The 11,685-nt window shown below is 42.8% G+C and overlaps 1 protein-coding gene across 1 annotated transcript in view; it reads right to left on the reverse strand.

The window, feature by feature from the left end:
- The window catches only part of LOC109938504, a 133,379-nt gene that overhangs the window by 103,709 nt on the left and 17,985 nt on the right, over positions 1–11,685 (reverse strand). The window contains exon 2 of the mRNA XM_048616679.1: positions 8,373–8,455. Coding sequence (XP_048472636.1) covers positions 8,373–8,430 — 58 coding nt within the window. The 5' untranslated portion in view covers positions 8,431–8,455. The remainder of the gene's footprint in view (positions 1–8,372; positions 8,456–11,685) is intronic.

The following is an 11,685-nucleotide window of genomic DNA, read 5'->3' on the forward strand; positions in this document are numbered from 1 at the left end:
CATAGCAGGTTAGATAAGACCCGAGGAGAGTGCGCACTGGGGAGGTTTCAGCCTCACAGCAGGTTAGATAAGGCCCGAGGAGAGTGCTCACTGGGGAGGTTACAGCGCCAAAGCAGGTTAGATAAGGCCCGAGGAGAGTGCGCAGTGGGGAGGTTACAGCCCCAAAGGAGGTTAGATAAGGCACAAGGAGAGTGCGCACTGGGGAGGATAGAGCCCACTGCAGGTTAGATAAGGCCCTAGGAGAGTGTGCACTGGGGAGGTTACAGCCCCAAAGGCGGTTAGATAAGGCCCGAGGAGAGTGCACACTGGGGAGGTTAGAGCCCACAGCAGGTTAGATAAGGCCCAAGGACAGTGTCCACTGGGGAGGTTTGAGCCCCACAGCAGGTTAGATATGGCCCGAGGAGAGTGCACACTGGGGAGTTCGAGCCCCATAGCAGGTTAGATAAGGCCAGAGGAGAGTGCGCACTGGGGAGGTTTCAGCCCCAAAGCAGGTTAGATAAGGCCCGAGGAGAGTGCGCACTAGGGAGGTTACTGTCCACAGCAGGTTATAACAGTTGGTAGAAATTAATATCTCTCCTAATCTGCCATACTAAAGTTAATGCAGAATTTGGAAGAGTTCTTACTGAAAAGCAACTATTTAGGTCATTGGTAAATAATGCGGTGCAGCTGGCAGATGTCTGGGAAGGAATAAAACTGTTAGAAGCAATGTAAGATCCCAAAGACAGATGATGGAGGTATCGGGTAGACATCATGAGATTATGGGAGGGCCTAGGGCTGTCCATAGAGTTGATCATCATTGGTCACATGTTTACTGGATTGGATGTATAGATTAGGGGGATGTGGCTAACAATGACATCAATGTTGCACAGAATTATTGTAATGCAAAGGGTAAAAAATGTTGTATTTTGCTGAGGAACTCAGAGCGTCATTGATCTCTAATCTGAGCTGGTTATGAAGAGGACAACTGTGCCTCAAGTGATAGCCATATTTGCTGTGGTCTCTGGCTTCTCCCACATATGTGGTCATAGAACTCTGAATAAAGATCACTTTTGCTGAGGAACACGGGACGTAAGATTCTTCCTTGATATATCTCCCTCCAACAGTTTTTTGACAACTTTTTGGAAATCCAAATATATTACGTCCACTGCTTCCCCTTTATCTCTCCTGCTTGTTACATCCTCGAGGAATTCTAACTAATTTGTCAGGCAAGATTTCCCGTTCATGAAGCCATGCTGACTCTGCTTGTTCATATTATGTATTTCTAAAGGTCTCACTATTACATCCTTTACAACAAACTCAAACATTTTCTCAAGAACAGATGTTGAGATAACTGGCCTATAGTTACCTGTTTTTGTTTCTTTCCCTTTTTGAATAAGGCTGTTGCATTTGCAGTTTTACAATATTCGGGGAATTTTCTAAAATATAAGGCTATTTGAAAGATTACTGCCAGTGCATCCTCTGTCTCTGTAACTACTTTCTGGGATGCAACCACTGAGGAGCAGGCGTTTAGTCCCTTTCGTTTCACTGGTACTTCTTCACTGGTGATATTTTTTGTATTTATTTCCCACCTTCCCTCACTTCTGCCCCTTGATTATTCAGTATTCACTAGTTCTGAAGAAGGGTCACTGTGCTTGAAATATTATCCCAGTTTTTATCCCCACAAATGCTGCCAGATCTGCTGAGTTTCTCCAGCTATTTCTGCTTTTGTTTACTTGGTTTTCCATCTGGGAAAGGGCATTTGTGAATGAGACAGATTTTTATAGCACTGGCAATCATTTCATGGTCACCATTACTGAGTCTAACTTTCACTTTATCCATTCTTTTGTAAGCTCCTTTGATCATTGGTGGGTCAGACAAAGGTCACCACAATCCCCAAAAGCTATTCCCTCCCAACGTGCACACAGCCGCAGTTGCTACCTCGAGACTCTGACATTTTCCCAAAAAGCATCTGTCACCTTGCCAATCCGTTCTGCAGTACCACCATTTGGTTAATCAGGCTTTTCAGAGCAATATCATCCAGCCACCTCTGAGAATCCCTGGGATCAGGCTATTCTCACATCTGTGTCACACACATTTACAACCCATCCGCACATTTGTGGAAATGCAACTGTACCTGAAGATATTAGCAAATCCATGGAAACAATACTCACATTCAGCTTGGCAATATATCATACAATGATGTGTTAAATGTATTATAACTTATTATCTGAAATGTTAATTTAGAATATCATTGATCGGAGAAAATATATACACATCCTGATCAATCTTGGATAGAATTTTGTCTGAAGCAAAGCTGACTGGCTACAGCAGATTAAAGTGTTGCACTTGGAAAGTGCATAAGTCGCTGGACTGGAGTTTCTAAGATCACACAACCCAGTTCGTCAGTGAAATGAAGCTACTGGATTTGAAACAGAGAATCTGAGGTGACTTGCCATGATAACAACACCCTTTCCTCACTCACTGTCTGAAACACCTCATTGAATTATGTGAGTTGAGAACCCACTGAATGGCCATATCACTGCAAGTGGAACGTTCCAAAGAAGATCTCAGAACCACTCGTCCTGTCTCCAGTTAAAATGTCAGAAGCCATGATTGACTGAGAAAGAAATCCCAATGCCAACAGTGACTTTGACAACAGGTCAGCATTTGGGACAATCTGTGAGTAATTCTATTTTCAAAATCCAGCTGTACATGGCCAAGGTACTTCCAAGAAAATACTCTGCAGAGTTTTCATTATTTTTCCCCAGAGTTTTTTTTTAAATTCATTTATGGGATGTGAACATTGCTGTCTGGGCCAGTATTTATTGCCATCGCTTGTTACCCTTGAGAAAGTGGTGGCAAGCTTCCTTCTTGAACCATATGCTTGTGCGTAGCAGTCTCACAATGCCACTGGGGAGAAACTTCCAGGATTTTGACTCAGCTACAGTGAAAGAACGGCAATACGTTTCCAAGTCAGGATGGTGAGAGGCTTGGAGGGGAACTTGCAGATATCTGCTATCCTTGTCTTTCTAGATGAAAGTAGTTGTAGGTTTGGAAGGTGCTGTTGAAGGAGCCTTGGTGAATTACTGCAGTTCATCTTGTAGATGGTGTATACTACAGTTTGCTGAGTGTCGGTAGTGAACGAAGTGCATGTGTTTGGCAATGGTGCGGCTTTGCCCCTGAGTGGTTTCAACCTTCTTGAGTGCTGTTGGAGCTGCTCTCATCCAGGCAAATGGAGAGTATTCCATCACACTTCTAACTTGTGCCTTGTAGATGGAGGACAGGCTCTGGGGAGTCAGACAGTGCATTAATCACTGCATTGGATGTGTGATTGTGTGTGTGTGTGTGTGTGTGTGTGTACGCGTGCGCGTGTGTGTGTGCATCTGTGTGTGCGTGTGTGTCTGCACGTGTGTGTGTGTGTGTGTGCATGTGCTTGTGTCTGCGTGTGTGTTTCAATAGGTAGCGATATTTATGCGCAAGGTTACAGCTTTTGCTTATCATCACTTGAGTTAGGTTTGTTTGCATTAGCCTAGTTCTTTATTTGTTATAAAGATAACTTGTTTGAGTTGTTTCTGATACTAAAATCTGTATACAGTCTAATATACATATAATATACAATTGGAAATATCACACTCCTATTCAACTACAAGAAACCTCATGACCTGCATTGAACTTCTCACTCTGCAAAAATGTGACTCCAGATGGAACCCATTGTGGGAAATTATAGGCCTGCTACATGTAAGACCGGTGACCATTACAATATACAGACTATTGCACTTGTGTCTGTGATCATTCCTTTATTATCTGGACCTAATGCGTGTGAGTGTGTGACAGTGAGTGTGTCACCATGCATGAGACCATGTGTGTAACATTACAATAATTCAAGTTAAGTGTGTGAAATATATAATGCTTTTTTATTATAATTTATGAAAGTCTGCTGCAAAATTGGATGAATTCAGACAACTACAACAACACATTCAAGAAAAGATTCTGCACCACATCAGTTCTGTCTGTAACATCTGGTTCCCCCTTGTCAGGAACATCACTGCCAATTGGGTGGCTTCTGGGAAAACACAATCAAGCCTCTGAATTGTTCCTTATTCAAAATTGTCCAATTTACCTCGTCTTGTTTAAATTCAGGATCATTTTTAATTTTATGCAATTTTTCATGATGGGAATCTTTGTTTTTGTTTTCCAGGAAACTCGTTTTTAATGCTGTCATTTTCCATGTTTGTAGTTTATTTTGCTGCCAAGTTAAATCCTGCTTTAAGAACTTCATTGAGGTTATTTTGATGATCACCTGAGAAAGAATGATCAGTTCAGTTCATGCATTCTTCTGATTTCTTCTGATTTCCAATATCTCAGTGAGATCAAAATTTGTCTGGCATTGCCTTGGCAAGAGCTAGTGTTTCCTCAATCTGCTGCTTTAATTTACATTCAAAAACATGCATTTATTCCTGCAGTTCGATCATGTCAAATTGGACTCAGTTTTCTATCTTTCTTCAAACCATGCCTTTTCCTTTGGCTTTCCTTCAGCTATGAGTACTGTTGCTATCTGCTTTTCCACATATTGCTTCTGCTTCTGCTGCAGTTTTAATTGAGGTTGTCTTAAAACCTCTCCAACAGAGTTTTTATCATTTATCCAATGCTACAATGTCCTTTTTTAAATGAATAAGACAATTTCATAACTTTTCTGACACATAACTATTCTGAAAATTAATTATACCAGCAGGTTTACAAAAACATATTGATTGTTTGAAGTGACTCAGCCTTTCCTCAGTTTCAGGAGCTTCAGCGAAATCACTGAAGATGGGATTACTTTATCCACAGGCAAGTCATTCAGTAACAAGAAATCCACACTTTAGACAAACAAATCAGGATTGATGCCCACAATAACATCACGGTGACTCAGTCACACTTTGAATTAACCCTGGACAGAGGATCAAATTCAACATTTCCTTCATTATCAATACTACTTTACACAGCAAACTTTCTGGAGACAAATTCAGGTCACTTTCCAACATCAGTGACAGCTGCTCCTGCATCTCTAAGGATGACAATTAACTTCCTGCCTCACAAAACTTTATGTTTCAACAGAAAACAGATCATAAATTTCCTGCACCCTGGTTTTGTAGGAAATTCAAACACAGGATTTATTGCCCTCCCTAATTGCCCAGAGACAGTGAAGTGTTAGTTGGTTTAGGTCGAGGGTCACACAGAATCATACAATTGCTGCAGTGCAGCTCAGGGCCATTTGGTCCATCGAGTCTGTACTGACCCTCCAAAGAGCATCCCACCCAGACTCACATCCTCCTTCCCCGTTACCCCTTCTTTCCAACGGCTAGCCTGCACATCCCTGGACACTACAGGGCAATTTAGCATGGTTAATCCACCCTAACCTGCACATCTTTGTGCAGTGGGAGGAAACCAGAGCATCTCGAGGAAGCCCAGGGAGAACATGCAGAACTCCACACAGACAGTCACCCGAGGGTGACCAGGACATGGTGCCCTGTCTGTCTCCCTCTCTCTCTCGTTCACGCTCTGCTTCTGACACACAAAGGTAAATGATGTGTTATTACCTTCGCTGCTTGGAATGTTTTCATGGTCATCATTATTAATGACATTTATAAATTATAAACTTTGTTGAGTTTTATTTTAGAGTCATAGATTCATAGAGGTTGACAGCATGGAAATGGACCCTTTGGCGCAAATTTTGCCGTCCAGTTTTCACAAATAAACTTGTCCCATTTGCCTGCGTTTGGTCCATATTCCTCCATACCTATCCCATCCATGTACTTGGTTAAATGTTTTCCCTCCCACCCGGATACACTCTCTTACCCTCTTTTGTTAGGCAGAAGATATAAAAGTTTGAATACACATCCAAACAGAGTCAAGGACAGCTTCTTCCCCACTGTTATCAGACTTCTGAACGGACCTTTCAGATATCAATTCGAATCTCTCTTCCTCTGCACCTTCTCTGCAGCTGTAATACTGTATGCGACACTCTGTTCTGCTACCCTGATGCACATTGTATGGTACAATCTGCCTGTATAGAACACAAAGCAACATTTTTCACTGTATCTCGGTATGTGTGACAACAATAAATCAATCAGTTATGAACAGGGATCACGTTGTTTTCCTGTGAGATTGTCTGCTTCAACTGCCTTCTCAAGATCTGTCTTAATTACATTGAAGTTCACTTTTAAAACTCACATATTGATGTCTACTGTTTCCAGTCAGGCCAGGACCTGAACTGCTAGGCCCAAAACCAGAATGGGCAACCTTCGATCAGCTAGGCAGAATGGGACTTTCAGGACAGGTCAGGCACAAAGCATCCGCACAGACAAAGGCAAGAAAGGACAGGCCGGACTTGCGCTCGATACTGAGGCTGGTTTGTGTGTTGGAGGACGGTGAGCAAACTCACTGGTGCCCTAAGGCCACGAAATGAAGAGGTGGGATGTGCCCTCAATAGATCAGTGGATGGACATCGAGGGCAGCCCCAGTGTTTTCCAATCATGGCATCACGGACCCATTGGAAGCCGTGGCCTTGACCTGGAAGATTGATGAGCTGAGGAGCAGAGAACAATCTGGAAGGATGCAGCAGAGTGTGATAAGGAGAGATACCTGGCAACCATTCCCTCAGTGTAGACTCCACCTGGCCCTGCAGCGGAGCTCCAACCACCCAGAGAGAGAAAAAGAGAGAGAGAGAGAGGGAGAAGACAACCACTTGCAAGACCAGCATTCCCCAGGTTTATCAGAGCTGACTGCGCAGCCTGGACAAGTTTACCTGCTCAGGTAGTACCTGCTCCAAGTCTGGAAGCCAGTGGTAGTTTAGATAAGGATTGTGACGCAAACTTAACACTGCAATTGGTTTGGTAATTAATGTAAGAATCAGTCATTTTATCATGAAATAAAGGTTTTCGATAATGTTCAGCCCTTTTGTGTCTTAAGTGTATTTTGTGAATAAAATACATTGAATTGCAAGTCAACATAGACTCTTTCTATCATCTCACAAGTCCTGTACCCGAGTAAAATGAGGTTATGTAAAAATGGAAACGTCCAAAGCACAGACAATGCCACCTTTGATGAGAACTACAGTGTAGGTGAATCATCAGAAAGAGAAAATAATTTCAATGTACACAATGTTCATTACAACAAAGTCTAAGACCTTTACTCCAGCACTGGTAGCTGATTAACATTAAACTTAATTGCTGTCATCTTTCCATTATTGCAAAACCAAATTGAATAATTGTACAGAAAAAGGTAAATCATTTACAGTTTTCACACAAAAAGACCTGAATTTTCAATTGGAATTCTCAAATCTCCTTCGTAAAAAATATCCAGTGTATGATTTAACAAAAATGGCAAGTGACTCATAGAATCGCTGTAAATCAGTGACACAGACGTTAGAACATAAGAACTAGGAGCAGGAGTAGGTCGTCTGGCCTTTCGAGCCTGCTCCGCCATTCAATAAGATCATGGTTGATCCTTTCGTGGACTCAGATCCACTTACCCGCTTTCTCACCGTATCCCTTAATTCCTTTATTGTTCAAAAAAAATCTACCTTTTTTTTAAACACATTTACTGAAGTAGCGTCAACTACTTCACTGGGCAAGGAATTCCATAGATTAACAACCTCTGGGTGAAGAAATTCCTTCTCAGTTCAGTCCTAAATCTGCTCCCTCTAATCTTGAGGCTATGTCCTCTTGTCCTAGCTTCACCTGCCAGTGGAAACATCCTCTCTATTTCTATCTTATCTGTTCCCTTCATCATTTTATATGTTTCTATAAGATCCCCCCTCAATCTTCTGAATTCCAATTAATATAATCCCAATCTACTCAGTCTCTCCTCATAAGCCAACCCACTCAACTCCGGAATCAACCTAGTGAACCTCCTTTGCACCCCACTCCAGTGCCAGTACATCCTTTCTCAAGTAAGGAGACCAAAACTGCACGCAGTACTCCAGGTGTGGCCTCACCAGCACCTTGTACAGCTGCAACATAACCTCTCTACTTTTTATTTCAATACCTTTAGCAATGAAGGACAAAATTCCATTTGCCTTCCTAATTACTTGTTGTACCTGCAGACCTACCTTCTGTGATTCATGCACAAGGACACCCAGGTCCCTCTGCATAGCAGCATGCTGCAACTTTTTACCATTCAAGTAATAATCCTTTTTACTACTACTCCTACCAAAATGTATGACATCACATTTATTTACATTGTATTCCATCTGCCAGACCTTTGCCCACTCACTCAATTTATCTATCTTCCCTATCTTATAGAAATCCTGCTGTTGGTAAAAAAAGGGAATGGACTGTCGGAATCAGTGTAAGTACCAACACTGGAGGGCTCCTGGGAATTTCACTGAAACAGGTTACAATGATCCTTACCATTCACCGAGTCCTGAATCACAAGCAGTAACAGCACAATGTGGGGAAGACCTTCCATCCTGAGATCTCAGCAGAAGGATTGCCTGAGAGGGAGAGAAGTGATAGTCTATTTATTTGTCACCAATCTCATGTTACACAGACAGTGCACTCATACCATTGTTAAACAGGCTCTGCAACACTTATACTAAGTTTTTGGTGAAATATAAACTCTCTGGGCCTGAGGTTCCTGAACTCTGCTTGTGTTACATTCTACGAACATTGCGATGTTAATATCTTTTTCTCATTGTAATTTGTTTTTTACTTCTGCATGCAATGTCTCTGGAGTTTTTCAGAACATGCTATGATTGTTTGGCATTCATCTGCAGATTAATCTTGAATTAAGGGCTAAATGTTTGATCTGAATGTTTTTCCACTGGCCTGTCATTGTTGCCCTCATGACTTGGGGCCCAACAGGAACTGAGCCCCTGATGGATGGTGTGCTGTGCACAGTGCCTTTAGAATATGCAGTGGCCAAGCTGATGGATAGATGCACAATATCTCTGATATCCTGACTGGCAATCCTCCACTAGTCCTTCTCCACCTTTGAAGAGCTCAGGTAAAGGGTTGACAGGGGGTGTGGGATTCCAAGAGCAGACCCACTGTTCTGTTGTGGTTGGGCTGAATCTAGGAATTTTGTAACAAGTAACACACCTCCTAACTCCCTTAACAAGGCCACCATAAGGTGTGTGATGGAATACTCCGCACTTGCCTGGAAGAGTGCAGCTCCAATAAGAATCAAGAAGCCCGATACCATCCAGAACAAACGGTCCACTTGATGACCACCGGAAATGTCACTTTCAATATTTATTCGTTCTATGATCAATGCACTGACAGTGGTATATGCCACCTACAAAACAGACTGCAACAACTCTACAAGGCTCCTTCAAAATCATCTTCCAAACCCGCTATCTCTGTCTTGAATAACAAGGCTGCAGCTGCATGGGAACACATTGCCTGCAAGATGTGTGTAGATGGCCCAACTAGAAAGGGGCAGAACTTGACCTCCTTTTGGGAAATCAGGAAGCGAAAGTGACTGAGATGTTTGTGGGAGAACACTTAGGGACACATAACCACAATTCTATTAGTCTTAAGGTAGTTAAGGAAAAGGATAGGCCTGGCCCACAAGTCAAAGTTCTACATTGGGGAAAAGGGCCAATTTTGTTGGTAATAGACAGGAGCTTTCAAAAGTTGATTGGAGGAGGCTGTTCACAGGTAAAGGGACTTCTGGCAAGTGGAAAACTTTCAAATGTGAGATAACGAGAGCTCTGGGCAAGCACGTTCCTCTAAGTGTGAAGGGCAAGGCTGGCTGGATCAAGGAACACTGGATGACTAAAGATATTGAGGCTCTGGGGAAGTAAAACGAGGTATATGTCAGGTACAGACAGCAGGGATCAAGTGAATCCCTCGAGGACTATAGGAGGTGTAGGAGTACACTTTAGAGGGAAATCAGGAGGGCAAAAGGGACATGGGATAGCTTTCGCAAATAGGAGAATCCAAAGAGATGCTACAAATATATCAAGGACAAAAAATAAGGAATGAGGGAGATAATAGGGCTTAAAGGTTAATGAGGCTATCAATGTGTGGAATCACAGAAGATGGGTGAGATCCAAAATGAATATTTCACATCAGTATTTACTGTGCAGAAAGACATGGAAGCTAGGGAGCTTGGGGGAATAAATAATGATGCTTCAAAAAGAGTCTATATGACAGAAGAGGAGGTCTTAAAACGCATAAAGGTTGATAAATTCCCAGGACTTGATCAAGTGTAGCACAGGACATTGTGGGAAGGGAGGAAAAAAGTTGGGGGACCCTTGTTAGAGATATCTGTATCATCGACAGCCATGGGCGAGATGGTATAAGACAGGTGCGTGGCTAATGTGGTGCCATTACTTAAGAAAGGCTGCAAGGAAAAGTCAGGGAACTATAGATCAGAGAGCCTGATGTCAGTAGTGGTAAGGTCCATGACGTCAGGATCTATATGCATTTGGAAAGCCGAGGACTGATAAAGGATAGCCAGCATGGCTTCATGCAGGGGAAATTGTGAGAAGATAAATGAAGGTACAGAAGTAGGTGTTATCCTCATGGACTTTAGCAAGGCCTTCAACAAGTTGCTGCATGATAGACTGGTTAGCAAGGTGAGATCGCATGTTGATCAGACCAGAGGCCTGTGACCAATAGTATGCTGCAAGGATCAATGCTGGGTCCATTGTTGTTCGTCATTTATATTAACAATTTCGATGTGAACATGTGAAACATGGTTATAAGTTTGCAGGTGACACCAAATTTGGTGGTATAGTGGGCAGCAAAGCAGTTAATGTACGAATACAATGGGATCTGGATTAACCGGGTCTGTGGGCCTAGAAATGACAAATGGAATTTAATTCTGATAATTGTGATGTGTTGCATTTTGGTCAGACAAACCACAGCAGAAGTTACACAGTTAATGGTAGGGCCCTGGGGTGTGTTGTCCAACAGAGAGACCTAGGGGTTTAGTATATCCTTGAAAATGGCATCACAGGTAGACTGGGTGGTGAAGGTGATGTTTGGGATACTTGCCTTCCTCGGCCAGAGCACTGAGTATAGACCTTTGGACGTAACGTTACAGGTGTACAAGACAGTGGTAAGGCCATATTTGGGGTACTGTGTAAAAATCTGGTCACCCTCCTATGGGAAGGATGCTGTTAAACTGGAAAGGATGTAAAAAAGACTGACAAGGATGTAACCCAGACTGGAATGTTTGAGTGATAAGGAGAGGCCAGATAGGCTGGGACATTTTTCCCTGGAGTGCAGGAGGTTGAGGGGTGACCATATGGAGGTTTCGAAAAAACATGAGGAGCAATGGACAGGGTGAATACCCAAGGTCTTTCCTCCAGGGTGGAGAGTCTGAAACCAGAGGCATATGTTTAAGGTGAGAGGAGAAAGACTTAAAAGGGACCTGAGGAACAGCTTTTTCACACAGATATGGAGCATAAATGAATGAGAGGACGTGGTAAATGCGGGCACAATTATACCATTTAAAAGACATTTGGAGAAGAAAGGTTAAGATGGACAGGGGACAAACGCAGGCAAATGGGACTCATTCAGTTTAGGAAACTGGTCAGCATGGACGTGGTGGGCTGAAAGGTCTGTTTCTGTGTTGTACACAGTTGTCTCAGAGAAAGGAGTGTGCGACAGGTCAGTATCACTGTGAAACACACTGAGGGGAGTGTGCAGCAGGTCAGTATCATTGTGAAACAGACTGGGGGGAGTGTGCGGCAGGTCAGTATCACTGTGA

This window comes from Rhincodon typus, chromosome 35 (genome assembly GCF_021869965.1).
Source record: "Rhincodon typus isolate 14 chromosome 35, sRhiTyp1.1, whole genome shotgun sequence".
Lineage (NCBI taxonomy): Eukaryota > Metazoa > Chordata > Chondrichthyes > Orectolobiformes > Rhincodontidae > Rhincodon > Rhincodon typus.